Here is a 21105-nt window from a genome sequence, read left to right on the forward strand (position 1 = left end):
ATCTATCTAGACGCAAATGGGCGGGGCCTATATGGGGAGATGCGTCATGACCCAAGGAATCCAGGGAAAAAATATTTTTGATCTTACGACCTACGGTTCAAGAGTTATACCCCAAAAGGTAAAGTTGGCTGTTATAGCGCCACCATGAGGCAGAACGTTATACTTCTAAGGTAATTAATTTTAGTAATTATTATGAATCTCTCCTCCAAGTCTTGTAAGTATAGCCCTTACGGTCTCAGAGGAAAAAATACTTGAAAGTGAGTTTTTGCATTTTCCCATTCATGTCTATGGGGAAATTTAATGCACTAATTAATTCATATCAATTAAACTATCCAACAAATGTCTTATCCCAATACACGCACACGATTCCCGATTTAGCCCGTCGTTTTGACATATGGCTCGAGTGCATGCGACAAAAACTGTGGGAGGTATAATGCGGCAAAATAAAGTTTATCTATAATAAAAAGAACTAGAAAGAGGCAATTCTGGGAAATTGCAAAGTGTGGTTGCCCACATCGCACCCGACGAAAATGGAATCGCTTTCGTCTCTGCGTTGATGAAACCACCCTCGACATGTGATTCAAATTTGGGATGGATCGGACATTCCGTGCGTGAATTGTGGCGTTTTTTGTAAAATAGGCCCCTCCCACTAACTTGGGAAGACGATTACGACCGAACGATACAGAAGATCTAAATTCTGACTGTGCTGTTGAAATCGGATAGGTTGGCTGATATAGGCCCCTCCCAGTAATTATACCAGCCAATTACAATGTCAAGTCATCCTTTGTGATCATGCATAAGTCATTCAAAGAGGATTTCCCCCCCAAAATCATGTTTTTGCAACAAAGGGGTATAGGCCCCTCCCAGTAATTTTGCCAGCCAATTACAATGTCAAGTCACCCTTTGTGATCATGCGTAAGTCATTCAAAGGGGATTTCCCCCCCCAAATCGTGTTTTTGCAACAAACGGGTAATTGTTTTTGCAATTGTAGCGCCCCCTATGGATGGAAATGGAATTGCTTTTGGCTCTGTGTTGATTAGTCCATCCTAAACATGTGATTCAAATTTGGGGAGGATTGGACTTTCCGTTCGTGATTTGTGCATTTTTTTGTAAAATAGGCCCCTCCCACTAACTTTGGAAGCTGATTACGGACGAACGATATGGAATATCGAAATTCTGACTGTGCTGTTTTCATCGGATAGATCCCGAGATCATGTGTACCGATTTCTGTGAGATTTGGACAAAATCTGTAGGAGGAGGAGCAAAAAGTGTGTTTTGAAGAAAATGCTAATTTGCTGCAAATTCGTTCTAGACGGAAATGGGCGTGGCCTATATGCGAAGATGCGTCATGACCCAAGGAATCCATGGAAAAAAACATTTTGATTTTACGACCTACGGTTCAAGAGTTATACCCAAAAATGTAAAGTTGGCTGTTATAGCGCCACCATGAGGCCGACCGATATAGTTCTAAGGTAATTAATTTTAGTAATTATTATGAATCTCTCCTCCAATTCTTGTAAGTATAGCCCTTACGGTCTCAGAGGAAAAAATATTTGAAAGTGAGTTTTTGCATTTCCCCATTCATGTCTATGGGGAAATTTAATGCACTAATTAATTCATATCAATTAAACTATCCAACAAATGTCTTATCCCAATACACGCACACGATTCCCGATGTAGCCCGTCGTTTTGACATATGGCTCGAGTGCGTGCGACAAAAACTGTGGGAGGTATAACGGGACAAAATAAAGTTTATCTATAATAAGAACATAAAGAATAATAAAAGGTCACAAAAACAATAGTATGGTTGCCTTCAGGCAACCACACTAACTAGAAAGAGGCAATTCTGGGAAATTGCAAAGTGTGGTTGCCCACATCGCCCCCGTCGAAAATGGAATCGCTTTTGTCTCTGCGTTGATGAATCCACCCTCGACATGTGATTCAGATTTGGGATGGATCGGACATTCCGTGCGTGAATTGTGGTGTTTTTTGTAAAATAGGCCCCTCCCACTAACTTGGGAAGACAATTACGACCGAACGATACAGAAGATCTAAATTCTGACTGTGCTGTTTTAATCGGATAGGTTGGCTGATATAGGCCCCTCCCAGTAATTATACCAGCCAATTACAATGTCAAGTCATCCTTTGTGATCATGCATAAGTCATTCAAAGAGGATTTCCCCCCCAAAATCATGTTTTTGCAACAACGGGGTATAGGCCCCTCCCAGTAATTTTGCCAGCCAATTACAATGTCAAGTCACCCTTTGTGATCATGCGTAAGTCATTCAAAGGGGATTTCCCCCCCAAAATCGTGTTTTTGCAACAAACGGGTAATTGTTTTTGCAATTGTAGCGCCCCCTATGGATTGAAATGGAATTGCTTTTGGCTCTGTGTTGATTAGGCCATCCTAAACATGTGATTCAAATTTGGGGAGGATTGGACTTTCCGCTCGTGATTTGTGCATTTTTTTGTAAAATAGGCCCCTCCCACTAACTTTGGAAGCTGATTACGGACGAACGATATGGAATATCGAAATTCTGACTGTGCTGTTTTCATCGGATAGGTCCCGAGATCATGTGTACCGATTTCTGTGAGATTTGGACAAAATCTGTAGGAGGAGGAGCAAAAAGTGTGTTTTGAAGAAAATGCTAATTTGCGGCAAATTCGTTCTAGACGGAAATGGGCGTGGCCTATATGGGGAGATGCGTCATGACCCAAGGAATCTAGGGAAAAAAATATTTTGATTTTACGACCTACGGTTCAAGAGTTATACCCAAAAATGTAAAGTTGGCTGTTATAGCGCCACCATGAGGCCGACCGATATACTTCTAAGGTAATTAATTTTAGTAATTATTATGAATCTCTCCTCCAAGTCTTGTAAGTATAGCCCTTACGGTCTCAGAGGAAAGAATACTTGAAAGTGAGTTTTTGCATTTTCCCATTCATGTCTATGGGGAAATTTAATGCACTAATTAATTTATATCAATTAAACTATCCAACAAATGTCTTATCCCAATACACGCACACGATTCCCGATGTAGCCCGTCGTTTTGACATATGGCTCGAGTGCGTGCGACAAAAACTGTGGGAGGTATAATGCGGCAAAATAAAGTTTATCTATAATAAAAAGAAGAATAATAAAAGGTCACAAAAACAATAGTATGGTTGCCTTCAGGCAACCACACTAATAATAATAATAAAAGGTCACAAAAACAATAGTATGGTTGCCTTCAGGCAACCACACTAATAATAATAATAAAAGGTCACAAAAACAATAGTATGGTTGCCTTCAGGCAACCACACTAATAATAATAATAAAAGGTCACAAAAACAATAGTATGGTTGCCTTCAGGCAACCACACTAATTATTAAGCTAGTAATACTGGACAGAAGGAAAGGCAAACAACAATAAAAATGTGGTAGCAAGTTGTAAATTTCACGTGTAAACAAAATGTTTTCCAAGTCATTCCGCAACCTCCCGAGAACCACGGATAACAACAAAAGCAATCATAGCGCCTGAGATGAAATAACATCTTTTTTATGCTCACAATGGAATGAAAGCACTGAAATGGTGTTGTGGGAAAGATAAACCATTCAAGACCACCCATTAGCTTTAAACGGCATCCAAATGAATGAAGTAGCAAATATAAAGAGCATTATGTCATTAGAAATACATGCACTGTTCTCTGATCAGCAAAGTGACCAAGAAGAGACTAATGACGACGACCGATGTGAGAGATACACATGAGGTGTATGCCGTATCATCCTGTCCCACGCGTTTTCATTAGAGCATTTGTACGGCAAGTGCAGGAATCTATGGGCCTGTCCACACGAACAGTGATGTATCACGGTGCCCCGTGAGCCTTAACCGTTCAATTAGGGTCTCTGCTGAGGCCCGTGGCCTGTCACCGGGAACGACCGGCCTGAGAGAGCCGGACAAGATCAAGAGCTGCTTCCTCAAACACACTTCAGGAGCTGCGACCATCAATCTCCCTGACTGTGGAGGCGGTAGTGGGGTGGCGTGTTGGCCGGGAGGGGGGCAGGACCCCCGCAGGCACCGGCCGCTGCTCTGAAGGCTGAGCAGGTAGTATCCATCCATCCCTATCAGCCCTGACTAAAAATGAACGAACCCACGACCTTCACACAAAAAAGGCAGAGGGGGGTTTGCACCCCCTCCTCCCTCCCCCATGGAAATTCCCATTTCCATCAGCACTTCTCAGGACACCAAATTAGGTGCTGTGAAAATGCTGAGGCTACGTTTGTATTGTTCTCCGAGTTGGCAGCACGGCATGGGAATTTAGATGGTTAATGTAGTGAAAAGGGCAATTTGTATCATTAGGAGTTCACAAAGTGTTTATACACATATAAGGAGTGCCTATAATGGCAAAGGTAAAGAAACAATATGAGTGTCTCGAACACAAGGTGCCGCTTTGCTTTACACATGACATCAATCTGTGTTGCTGGAGAATTACAGAGGTGCTGGGCCTTTGAAAGGTTTAATAAGCATGCAGTTAGAGAGTTAACCATGTAGCAATGCCCATTTCAGCACTATAACAAAACTATAGATCATATCAGTTAACGGTGTCACACGCATAGCATGTTAAACTAACAAGGGATTTAACACGAGTCAACATAAGGTTTCTAATGCCTGGTTTATGCTGGAAAATAGCTTATATGTTCCTATAGTAAGTGATAGTAAGTTAAAAAACTTACTACAGAAGTCACCTGGTAATCAAAGGTCACTGGTTCCACATAGATTTTAATAATTAATGAATTGCACATTGGAAGTTCTTTGTTCCTACTGCAGGGACTGGGAAATGATAATATCCCTAATGTGGCCTCCGTACAGCATACTGTGTGGTGTCTCTGTTCCCACTGTGGCGACAACAACAAACCACTACTTATAAAGATCACGGGTCACCTGATTAGAGTTTAGCCTTAAACGACATGCCATCTGTAGCCTTACTAACCTACTGTTGTGATGGAAAGGGAGATAAAAAAGTTTTCAAACAGTAAGCATTCTTTGCCTTTGTAAAAGTGCCAGAACTAGAATCCTATGAAATCCCATGAGGTCTGAGTAACATAATAAATGCATCTGTCTTCAGACTCACCGGCACATCTGGTCCTGGCCCTCAGCGGTGGTCCGGGCGCTCCCGTGCCTCCCTCCAAGGGTCTGGTGAGCAAAACGCTGATCTCGTACTCAGTGTCGGGGTCCAGGTGGCCGATCTTGTGTGTGGTCTTGTCGACGGGCTGCAGGTCGTACATGGTGCCCGACACGGTGCGGTACTCCACCTCTCTGTCGATGATGGGGCCGTCGCCGTTGATGGAGTTGGCGTTGAGCTGAATCCACAGGTAGGTGGCGCCGACCGCCATCAGCTGGGGCGGGGCGATTGGGACCGGTGGCTCTGGAGAGGCATTCAAAAGTATAGTGCTGGGTTAGAACAGTGGTTCCCAAACCCCCAAATAATTTCGGGGGGTCCCCAGATGATTAGTTTAATGTGTAACATTGTTTTCTCATTCAACAGTAAACAAACCAACATACAGTATAAGTGCATAGGGTATCTGCACATTTGACAAACCTTCTGAACACAATATTTTCCAGTAAAAGACATGTGAAGAAGAGTTTGCTATGGTAAAAAGGGTTAAAACCTCTCCAACGTTACGTGAGATCTTTGTGAATAAACGGTTGTATTGAGCAAATAAAATACTCAAGGCCAATTTTCACTGGTAAACAAATAACCTGAAAGTAGCATGCCTGCATGTTCACGAACAACGGCTTGTGTTTTCCAAAAGAAAAGACAGTTTCAGAAGAAATTCATGCTAATCAATAGTCCCAGCACTTTGGAGGCTCATCAGCAGCACTAAACTGCCTGAGTCATGCAATCAGCGGTGGTTTTGAAGGCGACGGCAGCTTTCAACAGAAGCATAAATGAAAACAGCTGGACCTTGGGAAATATACTGGCCTGCACGTATATTGATTTCAATCAGAGGACAGCTACTGTATGGCAGCCTCTGATAATTGACAACTACTCTAGTTTGTCTTGTCTACTTTTCCATTGAATTGTAAAAGACTATTACAGTTAGAAATCCCTGGGCTCCAGTGATAGACAACTTACTGAGCAATGGACGCATGGCCCATTTAAATGTAGCCATCCCATATGCAGTCAGGAACCGACTGTCTGTTACTGTACAGTACATTCTGTACTTAACCACAACCTCACAGGCTGAAAGACAGCTCCAGGCCTGTGTTGCGTACACATGTATGAACCCCTCTCTCTGCCTTGTCTTTCCTGTCATTAAGCCAGTCACACAAAGGGGGGTTTGTTTGTAAGAGGTTCATGTCTACTCGGCGCTATTGTAGCATAGTGGTGCCGAAGACATCATATTCTGTATCAGGTTGTTGTGCAGGGTACTTTGACAGGCATTAGTAAGAGATTTATTTGTGAGACCTGTTGCTTTATGTGTTGTTTTGGTGTCTTGTCTGATGGTGGGCATGTACTAGCAGATGCGTAATGTTAAATAAACAACCTATCTTGGGAATATAGAAGGTTGCTATAATTTGGAATGAAAATAAATACATGTCTGAGCACCATGCCTACTGTGAAAATACCTATAATAGGTTATACTCCACACTTTGTGGCCCAGTGTAGTGCATATGTAGACCCCTGTATCAGGAACTTCAGTTATTATATTATCGGCTTCTACATTCGCCTAATACGGGTCCCGTTAATTATACATATTTATAAATCAAGGCATTTAACTGATTTTCTCCATCATCCACAAGAGCAGGTGTATGTAAAATCTCACTTTTATCTCCCAAGTCCTTCAGACAAAAGTAATAATACAGAACTCATTGGTGTCAAGTGACCTTTCCCTTGTGACAACATTTGCACATTCTCGCCTAAACCATATGTACTTTATTTTAATTAGATCTCTTAAAATGTCACAGATAACTAATTCAAACCTGCGGAATGCCATGCCCAAATGCAGTTTCAATCCACCCCTGCAATAATATTTCAGAAATATTCAAATCTTCTGAGAATCTCGTCATCAGACGAAATATCAAATAAAAAGCAATTTTCTGAAGAAATACATTTAGATCCATTAATTTACTACATGTTGGCTATTTTTTTGTATACAAAGATATTTGTTTTTACTTTGCAAGAAACTTCAGCAGTTGTTTATACATGCTGTGATCCCTGAGCTACTAGGTTTTCTGAATGTACGTTTATTATCTCTGTCTTAAATGGTGACTGAAGTCCCCAAGACTTCTGGAAGAAAGAAAAACCAACATCTTACAACATACTACTTTATATGAGTTGACTTCAAATATATGCTTCAGTCTCAGTTTTTCATATTCCTTTGTGAAAATCCTCTCTCCCTTTTGTGGCGACTGGAGATTTTTCTCCTGCACCACAATCAACTTTTTGCCCATCCCTGCGCTATTGTGTCAAAAATGAGATCATATGTTTTATGCTGCAAGCGCTGTCTCCTAGTGCAACCTAACACCAGCTATTGTCAGCGGAGAAGTATGTCCCTGCAGCCATGAGGCCCTGCTTAGGAATCTTCCCTTGTCACATATTACAATAGAGCCAGGTCCCACAGGCCGCGGAGAGTGGCTCTAATGAGAGCACGCATGTAACAGAATAATACCATTAGTCGCCTGGCTGCTTCTGGTGGAGTTGTCATGGAGAGTGGGAGAGGGAGAGAGGGCTCTCCAGGGTGTATTGGGAACGAGTTGAGGTGTCCTACAGAGTGGTGGGCAGATGGTTACCCCACCACACCCCTGGCAAAGGTCCCTAAACTCCCCTCCGATCCCAGCCAGTGGCATTGCTGTCAAACAGCACCGTTTCTAAAACCCACGGACCACTGTCCGAGTGGTCCATGTCCATGGCACAATTGCTGGTGGTCCATGTGATATATATATTTTTATATTTACAATACTGTATATTAAATAAATAACAAATATTTATATCAAAATCAAATGTAAGAAATGTTTTTTTTAAATAAAAGTAATAGGCAGGCATAGCGTTGGAACAAAGCTTATGACTGTTAAGGGCTTGATATAACTTGTTGCTTGCGGTGTCGTGCAACGACAATAGGCAATCTACAAGCTCACAACATACTAACACGATACGAGTCATACGATGCACTGTGAGCTTATACAGCGGCTATGTTCGGTTGCGCAACACCAGTGCGCAACTAATGTAAAAATCCAATATTATGAATTTAAAAAAGGAAATTGAAATTACTATGACAAGACTTCTTATGGCGAACCAGCTAATCCGGCACATCTTCTCCCAGTCTAACAAGCTGGCCAGAAGTTAACCAGTAGGTTGCCAGATGGGAGAATGAGGCGATCCAAATACTGAGTGTCTCCCTGGGGGCTCATTTCGAAGCTCCTTTCTTTCAATTGTAAACCCCCCCCCCATTCTCTCTTTATTGTTCACCCGGAAGACTCAACTGTGGATATATGTCTTATAAAGGGATTTAACAAGGTGAGATAGAATAGAACCCGCTCCATTCTAATAGCGTCCATCAGAAAAGGAAGAATTGGTACTGAACTTTGTAGACAAATTGGCCATGGCGCTCTCAGTCTCTGATGACACCGGCTGTGACACACAGGCCCAAAGGGCCATCAGCTGCACAGCAAGTTCAGGAGTGTTAATTTGAGAGTTGTGCACTTTCACAGTTAAATTAACACGTCTGTACGACTGTACCACACCGTGTGCCGTGACTCATGTACTGTAAAGCTGTGGCAACAGTGAGCGAACACCAGACGTCCTCTGCGTTAAATAGCGAGAGCTCCATGGACAGCTCGACACGCTGTGTCATTCTGTTACAATCTGTGAATAATTTAATGAAGACTCAAGCTGTGGTTGAGATTTAAGAGGTAAGGCATCGCCACTCTACGAGAGAAACAGGAAAGTGAGGGTGAATAACCTGGACTGGATTTGAACCCCAAAATTGGGCCACGGACCCCCATTGGAAAATATTGTGTGCCAGGGAGTGACTGACCCCCATTAGATTTGTGTTTGTTTTCACAATTCCTAATTCCAAAGTATTGTCAATTGTCAATGTTTTTAATTTTTGGATCTCTGGGGGTCCCTGGAGCCCACTTTAACCCATTAAAATCGAGAAAGCATCTGTGTCATTTTAGAACATTGGTTTGCTATTCGAACGTTTTTAACTCAAATCTTTGCCTTTGGGTGTCCCTGGAACAAAATATTTTGAGATGGGGGTCGGTGGCCAAATACATACCCTATCATTTTGGGGCTTCTTGACATGAAAACGTTTGAGCACCGCTGATATAGTAACAGACGTTTTTGTTGTGTGTGTGTGTGTGTGTGTGTGTGTGTGTGATAACAGTTAGAGTAGACATGGCCTCACATCTTAATGGTTTAAGAAGCACTGTGTTCGGCAGCAGGAGGAAAATGAAAAGCACCCAGGTAACAAAGGAAGACCTCACAGGCATCTAGTAGTGAGTCCCTGTTTCCAGAACATACACGATATTTCATGTATTATAATACACGGTTGACTGGCGCCATTCAAAACCAGCCTGTGCCACATTTCACTCGCAAGGTCCATTTGTGTAACAATGAGCGGCTGAAGGAGCCCGATGTGTTATTATGGCAATGAGCGTTTCCGCGTAACCGTGAGGGGTTAGCGTCTTACGCTGATGAATAAACTGCTCTGCGCAAGGCACGGTTATCCTCCGTTCGATGTCCGTGGCGAGAAGAAGCAGTGGAAATAGCCACGCACAAGTGCAGGAACACACTTTCAGACATTAAAGTGTCTCTGGTTAATACCACACAAGGCAGTAAGGCAGTATTACACTTCAATTATAGTCCACACCGCATGATGGGTTTCATTGCCGAAACAAAGCCAGAAAGAAACTGATAGCAACCGCTAAACATGTGACATGTTGTTAGATGTTGCTATTAGCTGGAAAATGAGTTATGTTGAGCATAAAACACTATCAAACTACAGCATAGGCTTTAGTGGCGGTGGGTGCACTGCACATACATATTGGCTATGATGGGTAACAGAGCACAGCTGAGAGTGACGGCCACTCGTCAGCGAACAACTGTTGTGGCGATGTTGACCATAGACGGCCTGGCGACAGCTGTGTTCTACTCTAATCACAGTCCCTGCCTGCCTGGATGAAACCATATGTACATACTGTAGGCATGCACGCACACATGCAAACACACACACACACCAATATACAGTACTATATATACAGTATACTGTATACAGTATATACAGTGTACGTACAAACACAAACACACACACACACACACACACACACAAACCCATTCCATTATTATGACAAAATATACCTTTTTATGACAAAAATAGTATATTATTGACAGATACATGCCTATGCCAATACAAGTGTAGTGTAAACTACAAGCAGACACACAAACCACACATGCATGCACACATGTGACATGCATGACCACAGTACTGTAAATACAAAAAGAAAACCAGGGCAAACTAAAATATAAGCCTCTCTCATCCGCATGTATAGTATGTACATAGACTCATAGAACTACAGCATCACCTATTCTTGAAGGGAACACGAGAGTTTTGGTGTAGAGGGAAAAAAAGTAAACTCGCGCCAACTCAGGTCCGTTTTACTAAGTATAGACGGTGTAAGTGGTTAACATACACGCACGCACACGCATGCACGCACGCACACACACGCATGCACGCACGCAGCCCACCTCAAAACAAAAGAGCTGCCACTGTGCTCCGATGTTAATCAGGCTGTTAGCAAAGCCCTCTCTTGCTCTCCCATGCAACATCTTCCGAGTGTCTCTTGTTAAGACGCGAAAGGTCCTCATTATGTCATCTACTCTCTTAATTGGGCTTGCCGCGTGTGAGGAATTGATCGTCTGCAGATTACTGTATGAGGGACGGCCGGTGCGCGGGTGTGTGTGGGGGGGTGATGAGACTTTGATTTCCGGTGCAGGCCTTTTTTTCTCATTAGCAGTGACACGGCCAATGCCTCGCCAGCCTCTCGGCTCACCGCAGCTTCGTGGCTCACCGCAGCTTCGCGGCCCACCAGCTTCGCCTGGCTGGCGTGAGCCGCCTTGAATCGCTTGGAACCTGCTATAGTGGGGTGGGAGTGGGGGGGAGGGTTTGATTCTGGCCAGGCTGAAGCTTGGACGCGGCCAGGGGAGCGACTATCAAAGCCTTTCAGCACCTGCTGAGCAGAGCCACAACATGGGGTAGGGGTGGGGTAGTGAGGTGATAGGAGGAGGGGGGGTGGGCGGTGGTTCGGGGGGTTACAGCGAGCTCCAATGTGCATGACGCTCTGGAACAAGTACTTGCATGGCACTTCCTCGTCGGCGCATAAATCTGATGGAAGCCTGGCATGAAAAGGCAGAAGTGATTATCCGGGATAATCAAGCATTCACTCTCCTCATGTTGAAGGAAAGGCAGTGTATGGTAATAAGGTGGGGGAGGGCGGAGGGGGTGGCAGCGTGACTGTAGAATGCTCATAATCCACAGAATTACTCTGTGGTCACTCCTCCCAAAACGAGTCCACGAGACGCGGTGAACACACGTTTAAGTAGGACTTACGATTCAAAGACGTTGCAGGGGGAGGGGGGTGGGGTGGGGGATAAGCACTTGCTTTACGACTGGTACAATAAGATGAGATATCGGGTTTTTATGTGAGACACTTATGACCGTGAAAGTGCCCCTTCTTTTTTTCCACCCCCTGTGCTGACAAGTTGGCTTACGCCGTAGTCACTGAAGTGTGAAATCTCGGCTGAATTCAAAGTAGGTTTTCCAAGAGCAAAGATCTGATAAACGCCTGAAATCTGGCGAATTACCGCATGCACAGGAAATATTTATCACACGCCGGGCACTTTCACTCGGTTTGTCTGCTAGTATCGCGCACACATCTACAGCATAGTATAGTGACTCATCGAAAGAAGAAATCAGCAAAAACTACAGTATCTGTGGATACGGAGGAGAGATGTGTACTGTAACTTTGTACTGTAACGCAACTTTGGCTTGCGTGTACGAGGAGGAGGTGCGGGTGATTGTTTACATTGACGCGGCTCTGCGCGCAGCTTTTGAGTGCCTCCAGTGTGTCAGTAAATTTTCCTTGAGCACGCCACTGAAGCACACTGATACACACGGCCAGAGAGACGTTATCTCTCGCTCTACTCCGGAGCCGGGCCATTCCGGCATGATTGACAGACCTCGATCTGGACAGCCGGGATTAAACCTATCAATCACATAAAGCTGGGAGACACAAAAAAAGATACAGGGCAGTAAATTCAATTGAGAGCGCAGAGGGAGAAAATTGAGGTGAAGAAATATAGAAGGCCATTACCGGGCTATGGGGCTATAGGAAAGTGAGGCCTTGCAGGATTTAGCTTTGCGGGACTCCATAAATTCATATCAAATGACTGCAGAGTGTAATATCAGAGAGGTTACTGTAAACCGTGGCGTCTCCTGCCTCTGTGCTCTTTTGGGTGGAATCGCGCGTTCGGTCAAGGGCAGCCTTTTACAGGGGAAACTATTAAAGCCTTCTGGGTAACAAATCAACATATATAAAAAAAGGACTCTGTATTTTTAGTAACGCCTTTGAGGGCAGGGAAAATACAAGCACTTCCTGTTTATCTCGCTGACTTTGTTGTTGCGCGTGGAGGACATGAGACAAGAAGCCAAACGCCCCATGCCACATGTTTTGTCCCTTTGTGGTTGTGTACCGAACTCGCGGCAGGGGGTTGGGGTGAGATTGTGTGTGCGTGTGTGTGTGTGTGTGCACACAGTGCACAGTACTCACGTTTTATGGTTAGCTCTCCATAATTGGACACACCGACCCCTTTGTCTGAGTGAACTATGCAGCGGTAGCGGCCCGAGTCGCCCTTGGTGGTGTTGTCCACGTCGAAAGTGCCTATGAAGCGGCGGTTGTTCCAAGGTTTGGTGGCTTTCATCGGGGCCTCGCGTCCGCCTATGCCCTATTTGGAACGGAGACAAAACACGTGAGCCTAAAAAAATGGACGGGTTTAATTAGCAAAGTGACTTGACATTGTGTGTGTTGCAGCCACCGTGCAGGGTCGTCGTTGTTGCTTGCTCGGGTTTGTGTGTGCGTGCATGTGTGTGTGCGTGTGTGTGTGTGTGTGTGTACATGTGTGCGTCGGTGCACGCATGCTTGTTTGTGTGTGTGTGTTTGTGTCCTATCGTTCCCACCGGTGGATGATGGTGTCGATACATTTATCTCACATGCGCAGGCGCGCGCACATGTACGCACGTGCACACCCCATACACAGTGGGCCCTCCCCAGCTGTCACCTCTCACAGCAGGCAGATGGGGGACATTTGTTCATTAGAAATATTTCTTCATTACTGTCATCGGGGGACTTCACTTAATGTTTGTTTTCCAGCCCTGCTGCTAATGAGGACGTGTTTGTTAAAATGATGGAGTACCTGGCAGCGGACCTTTACCCGGCACCGAGCGCTCACTGATCACACGCGTGGCAGTGTGCTTAGCAGCGGGGCCGATAGGGTTATGTCTGCCAGATGCACCAGCCTCCGCGCCGCTTTGGAACAAGGTCAACCCCGACACTGCTATGGATCTGCAGCAGCAGCAGCAGCGGGCGCAGTGAGACAAGTGGCCAACAGAGCTATATGGGTTAAGACTGCATGCTGTGGTAACAAACGGTTGTCCGAAACACAGGAGGCTTCTGGAAAATGTACGACCCACTGGGGATGTGTCTGTACGGGTTATGATGGATAGTGTGCGAGCCGTTATTTACTGCACTGAAACCACTTTCGACCTGGTGCCCCAATTTTGGCCATGTCATAATAGGTGAGAATCTTCAATTCCAATTTTAAAATAGTTTTCCAAAATGTACCAATTTTCTTTTCGCAATTTGTCCAAAATAGTCTGATGCAGATCTACAAACTCACAACATGTCTTCATGTGATGTGAGCTTGTACTATAGATCTGCTATTTTTTAAATACACCAGTGTGCAATGAAGTATAAAATAGGGCTTAAGTGGTTAAGTGGACTGCATGCGGCGGTCCGAACATAGGAGGCTTCTGGAAACATACGACCCACTGGGGACATATTTGGACTACCAGTTATGATGGATAAGGTGCAAGGAATTATTTACTGCATTAAACATCATCAGAGACTTGCTGAGTGGCCAGCAGCAGGAGGTATTGGTTGCATCCATCATTTATAATATTCAACGGTCGAACCCTCATAAAATGTAGGCCTATATATATATATATATATATATATATATATTTTTTTTTTTTTGGTACATATTTTGACGGGTATAAGCTGCTTTCACCTGAAGCCAGAGGTTGAAGTTGTCCCTCTTCCGGCCGTTGACGGTGCAGTGGAAAGATGCCGTCTGTCCGGCGTTGACCTCCACGCCCTTTATTGTCAGGAAGTGAGGCGTGTTCACTGCGAAAACACAGAAGAAATAGCATGGATGTTCTTCATGAAACCAGGACATGCAAGTACATATATAAAAGCCCACATTGTGTCTCTGATCATGAGTGGCTCACTGGTGTGGAGGTTTTGCTGTACATGAGATCAAACTATACTATGTATACTGTAGACTGAGGATGCCGTGAATAGAACTCCCAGACAACTCATATTTTCTATTGATGAGCACACAAATGAACTTGTCTATTTTCTGTGCCCTTATCTTTAGTTGACATGGGATTCTTTAAAGACCACCTTCTTCTAAAGTCTTCTAAAAAATAGCAGATCTACAAGCTCACAACGCGTCACGCTGTGACATGTTGGGTTGTAAAGAGCGACCGTTTTCAGTGCACGACAAAAGAAAAGGAATGTACCAAGCTGTTAAAGTGTGCTCATTACCCGGGCATTCACTGATTGGGATGGTCTGGGAAAAAAAAGGAAGTTATGTAGAACAGTTTTGATTAGTACTCCTATTCTGCAGAGAAAAATATAGGGCAATTCAACAGGGCGACCTTGATTCAAAGCATAACAAAATCTCCAAAGACTTAGCTATAGAGCTAATTGTATCACTTTCATCAAGAAGCCGTTCGCATATAGTTAATATTTCACACATCGTGCCTCTGAACTGAGCGTCTTTCATACAGTAGCTTTGACCTGTCTAAATCTATTTTTGTCATCCAGTCATGTTTTCCACTTTTTTTTAATATATATAAATATATATATATATATATATAAGGGAAGGAAGCAGCGAGACCTCCCAGGGTCATGATCACACCCTCGGGGAGGGCATTCCTCACAGTCATATATAAATTAATTGTCTGTCTTGCACAGGCGAGTTGCTCTGATCACCCTGCTTATCACCTGAACAAACCCGACCGCCACTCAGTGGGTTATTGATCCACTGGCACTTCTACACATTTACACATTGATCACGTCCCCAGTCTTCATCGATTCACTTAGATACATTTATATGCGCCGCCTATCGGCGTATAAATTCGCCCTATTGACCCAGCATTTGTAGGAATTCCACTGCTTTTCCGATGGTCGCCAGAATATTAGCGCCTAGCAATCAGAGACGGATATATCAGTTTATGAGGGTACAGTTAAGTGTTAATCAATTGATGAAAAGCCCCGGCGCCATTGATTTTGAATGTGGAGTGTGAAACCTCTCGCTGTAGAAATCAAGCGAGCCATAAAATGTCTCGCCACTCCGAGCGTTCACATGGCTGAGGTACCCCACAGTACAAGCCTTAATGCCAAAGTGGCAGGATTCTAACCAGCAATTACATTTTCCTTGGCTTTGTGACACATCTCTGAAGTGGTACGGTATAGTACTGTACTGCAAGTACTGCAAGAGTTGCACCGTTTTCGCACATCTAAGAAACGAGACATCAGTGAGCACTCTTCGGGGAGAGGAAGAAGAAGAAGACAGTGGGAACCCAGAGGCGGTGTTATTTGTTTTTCATCCCCAGTTTATTTCCTGCTTTCACTACCCCCCCCCTCTCTCAAAGGACAGATTTAACACAGCCACTCCAGCAATACGTCCCGAGCACATTTAAGTATGTCAACTCCATTGTTATAAATCATCGGGGAGGGATCGAATGCACCGTTCCTCTGACCGGCCCCGAGACTAGCCTCTTGGAAGTAAAACAAAAAAAAAGAAAAGACCTATATACTGTATTGTATATTGGTATTTGAGGGGATGTCAGGAAAAGGACAAGGATGGTTTGATGGTGCTCTTTACTGTGTGAGGGAAGCAGGACTTACTGCACTGGTGGCCCTGGACGATGACATCTTTGATGGCCAGCAAGCCGCGTTGCCCTGAGGTTACCACTTCAAACACAATCTGAGAAGGAGAGGAGGCAAAGGCTCATAACACAGCACTGATAAATGGATATATGTCTCCAAATGGCACTTGCATCAAGAGAGACTGTGCACGTGCATGCACCTCGCAAACAAATGTACAGAGGCGAGTGTGCACACACACAATGCATGCACATACACGCACGCACGCACGCACGCACGCACGCACGCACGCACGCACGCAACCTTCAGTAAAGCCATGCCAGTGTCCGCCGCCACAAAGTGGCATTGACATTATTTCTTCCATATCGTTGCCGCCACGCAGAAACCTTGTATTATTATGTCCCTATTTCATCTTTTTGTATGTTTCTTCCCCGTAAACGCATTCCCTATTTTATACTTTGTCATATGGCGATGATGCACAAAGGTCATGAAAATACAAGTGTACAACACATCTCGATGCGACACATTGTGAGCTTGTAGATGAGCTGTGAAATGTCTTGCCCATACCGAAATGATCAAAACATGATCACGCAAGGTTGAAGTCGCTTAACCCATTTTGGGCGGGAACCCCTTTTGGTGTTTTAAACATTATGTTATAATTTAGCTATTGAAAAATAGCAGATCTACAAGCTCGAGCTTGTAGGTCTGCTATTTTTGAAAAATCGAAGAACGACTGACATAGAAACATAGCTTTTTCAGAAAACTGTCAGGATGTAGAAGACATTTTTAGAATCTGATCTCAGCTCAAAATCTTGTGACTAAATACTAGGGCCGGGACTAATTGCGATTAATTACGATTAATTAACTATCCATTGGGAGAGGTATCAGAGGTTACGTTATTTGTTCCATGTCAGGGAATAGCGGACATACAATACAAGGTATCCACCCGGCCGACAGTGACGAATACCCCGCCGTGCGCGTGTGCGTACACAGTACACACACGCAGTAAAAGTCCAACCTTTAGTAGTGTTATAATGTAGCATTTGCCGTTTGGTCACAATGTCGCATTAACACTGACATTATTATCTCCATATGTCACAGAAGATAGATGTTACGACATGCACGGTGTCCGAGTACCATATGGCTCTGACCCGTGTACATGTACTCTATTACTCATGTACGAGAGCAATGGGGTTTAATTACTGGAATGGTGGGTGGTCTAGGAACGGAAGCTTAACCTACACTTACAGCGACTTTATAAGTTGCAATAAGTTATGATGAGTGCGGGGCCGGCTTAGTCAGGATTCGTCACAGAATCAATTCCTGCAAAAAGCTAAAATGTGTGTCCTGTTAAGTCGTTCTGGATAAGAGAGTCAGCAAAACACCTAAAAATGTATAAAAAAAAAAGTAATGTAGATCAGGTTTGAGCCTTATGGGTATTAGCGAATGGATTTAGCGCTGTATATGCAATGTGAGGTCAGGAGCCTACAGGATGTGGCAGCTTAAGGCAATTTCAAAGGGGTTATCAATGACACGAGCACTGGCTGGCTGTTGTTGCATATTCAGTGTTTCACAGCTTGCACGTCTAGTATTACTTGGCAAGAACAGGGAGCGTTTGTAAGCAGGGTTCCACTTGTAAATAAAACAGGGGCATGATTTTCTTAACCACTTAAGCCCTAGTATGCTTATTTCCTCTGATCAAAAGCGAAAGGAGCCAATATACAACCTCACAATGCATTGTGATTTGACACACAACATCATAACAGATTGACAGATTGTGACAGATGTGTTACCTGAAATAGGGACACCAGTGTTAAAGGGAAACTTCACAATTTTTGCAAAAAGATATATGTTAATGACGTTTAGAAGATTTAAAACACTTTCCTGGCGGTCTTTATGTGTGGTTTTAGATATTTTAGATTTTAGCAGTGAGCCCAGTGTCTCTGATGTCATGGACACCTGGCTCACTTACTTCCTGGACTACATGTTGTCTCAGTAAGACAGCCCTCCCCTTATCCACAAGGAGGAGCAGTACACCAAAGCATTATAGGAATTGTAGTCCAGGAAGGAAGTGAGCCCAGTGTCCATGACATCAGAGACACTGGGCTCACTGCTAAAATCTAAAATATATAAAACCACATATTACAAACATAAAGACCCCCAGGAAAGTGTTCTAAATCTTCTAAACGTCATTAACATATATTTCTTTGCAAAAAGGGTGAAGTGTCCCTTTAACACACATTTTTTTAATGAAATTGTTAGATTGCAAAATCAAACATATCAGACAGGCTACGTTTCCCAAAAGGATATTCATGTACACTATTTAAATCTGTCTGAGCATGAATAGCACATATCCCACCAATGATCAAAATGGAATGGGGGGGGGGGGGTTATTAAAAGCAGAAACATGGATTCCCCATCTCCCCAGCAAATCAAACGCTTTATGTAGGCTAATATTACTTGGCTAGAAGCGTGAGTGCTACAGTGTCTTTGACTACAGAACCCCCCCCCCAAAAAAAAAAAAAAGCAGAGTAGCTACAACTGTGTGCTGTGCAGACTTACATGACCCTATTTTAGGGGCCAAGCCCTTTTAGCAAAACAAATGTTCGTAAGGGCTGACACAGAGGGCGTGTCCCGGCAGGGCGCTGAGTTATTTACTCGCTGGCCTGTAGTGTGCGATAAAAAGGGAAGCGGAATGCCGGTCCTTCCCCAAACCCTGGGTGTGGTGCGGAGAGCCGTACACCACACACACACACAAATACACACACACATGTGTGCACACAAACACACACACACACACACACACACCCTACACATGTTTCACATGCCATCACTCCCTAAATAGAACATTATATCTCGCAATGGCTGCTTTACATACTGTAGGAAGGTTATAGTCCTTTTAGGGTATCACCTAGACTAGAGTTTTGTCATGGTCTGCAAGCTGTACTGTATAGCCACACTCCACATACGCACACGGGTATGCGCGTGCATACCCATGTGCACACACACACACACACACACACACACACACACACACACACACACACACACACACACACACACACACACACACACACACACACACACACACACGTGTATAGAATTCCTTTTGTGTCCCAGGAATGTGGAGGGACAGAAGTCGCTTCCATTGTCATCTGGGAAGCAGAATGCCTGCAGATAAGAACGGTCTAATTATATATATTTTTTTTTTGCCTGGTTGAAATATGAAAAGTGAGTGTCTCGGGTGCCAATTATGGCCTCATTAAGTGCTAATTTAAAGGAAATTAAAAGGCCATCCACTCCATATCATCGCCACCAGACAAATGAACTGGCCCCCGCTCTCTAATTGAAATCTTTTGTTTGTGCTACGGACATCAGTCAGCCCCTGCTAATAGCTTTGATATAATTGATTCTATAACATCAATGATAGCGCAGCGCATAATTGGACCTGACCCACAGAGAGCAGGGACCCACAGGGACAAAAAAAAAAGCAGCGGATGTCACATCAAAGTTCACCGTCCTCATTTGTCACCGTGACAGTCTCCATCACCTGGCCGACTGTCTCTAAGGGGGACATGGCTAAGGAGCACGTTATGCCAGGATTGATTGGCTTCCTCAGTAAGCTTTACCACTGTATTGAAATCAAGACAGATGAGGACATTTGTGATTTTCCTCCTGTGCTGTCGACACTGGTTGCTTATCAGATGCGTATTGGATTTTCATTTTATACACAAAGGATTTTTCTTTTTCTCAGGAAAGAATCCAGAAGCGGTAAACACTACGCACCATTTAGCATGAGGACAAAGTCATAGGGGGGCATCGCCTGTATTGGAGATGTGTGACAATCTCAATTAAAAGTTTTAGGAATGACCTGACAGCAGACTAATTATTAAAGGCTCAAAGGCTCATTTTGACTAAAAATGCCTAACCGGTAATTAAAAAATAATTTCCAAGTACCAGGTGGCTTCCTTTTGACAATCGCCTAGGTTACCCTGTAATTACAGATACCAATAATTATGGGCCTTGTTGCTAATTAGCCATAATTTCAAGGATCGCTCTTCCTCTCTTTCTTGACTGGGAGAGTGTTGGTACAAAGATCATTAGCATCCGCACAAGATTCCCCATGTTGTCAGTTCGGAGGCCCGAAACAATTATGAATCGAGACATCCCTTCCACTGAGGTTTGAATGGCAGCAGATGCTGGGGCTTTCCTTGAACACACGGAGGAAACGTAATACCTCGTTTTGAGTCCGAAGCCAGAGTGCCGTGTGCATTCAAATAAGCGATGCAATAAACTGCTACAAATCTCAGCGAGTCACAGCTACAGGAGACGGGCTTGTCAAGCGATGGGGACAGGCGTGTGCTAATGCATGATGTATCAATCATCTGTGGGGAGGGGAATTAGCGAGGCCTGAGGGTTGGGGGGGGAACAAGAATCTTCCTTAAATATTCATAAAAATGCTGCTGAATTTGGGATTATAGATTTAACAATACCACTAGGGACAGGATTTGTGAATAGTTTTATTTCCGCACACCAACAGCATGTCACAGTGACAGCGTTGCACCCTGCAGTATTCAAAGACGCCTCAATCTTCTCTGATCACTAAATCCATTGCTCTGTGCATGCCTGCACCTACTTGGGGCACATCACTATAATAGCTATGCCCTACACCAGTGGGTTTCAAACTGTCTGTACCCACGGCACACCAACGGCCAAGTCAACATTTGGTACTTAGAATTTATCTATGCATAAATGAGTGTGAACAAAGACTGAACTGTATTGCAATAATAATGAGTCGTTATAACAAAATCCCACTGCACTCCTGGACTGGTCTCATGGCACACCAGTGTGCCTCAGCACGTTTGGGAACCGCTGCTCTGGAGAGAAGTCAC

The 21105-nt window shown here is 44.0% G+C and overlaps 1 protein-coding gene across 10 annotated transcripts in view; it reads right to left on the reverse strand.

Moving 5' to 3' along the window:
* LOC310870755 (receptor-type tyrosine-protein phosphatase mu) overlaps positions 1-21105 on the reverse strand; it is a 255299-nt gene that overhangs the window by 151394 nt on the left and 82800 nt on the right. For all 10 annotated transcript variants that reach the window (XM_083782041.1, XM_083782049.1, XM_083782048.1 and 7 more), the window contains exons 5-8: positions 16235-16313; positions 14328-14443; positions 12812-12986; positions 5112-5405 (exon numbers count right to left, since the gene is read on the reverse strand). In XM_083782041.1, coding sequence (XP_083638167.1) covers positions 5112-5405; positions 12812-12986; positions 14328-14443; positions 16235-16313 — 664 coding nt within the window. The remainder of the gene's footprint in view (positions 1-5111; positions 5406-12811; positions 12987-14327; positions 14444-16234; positions 16314-21105) is intronic.

This window comes from Protomyctophum parallelum (assembly GCF_964188405.1).
Source record: "Protomyctophum parallelum genome assembly, chromosome: 14".
NCBI lineage: Eukaryota > Metazoa > Chordata > Actinopteri > Myctophiformes > Myctophidae > Protomyctophum > Protomyctophum parallelum.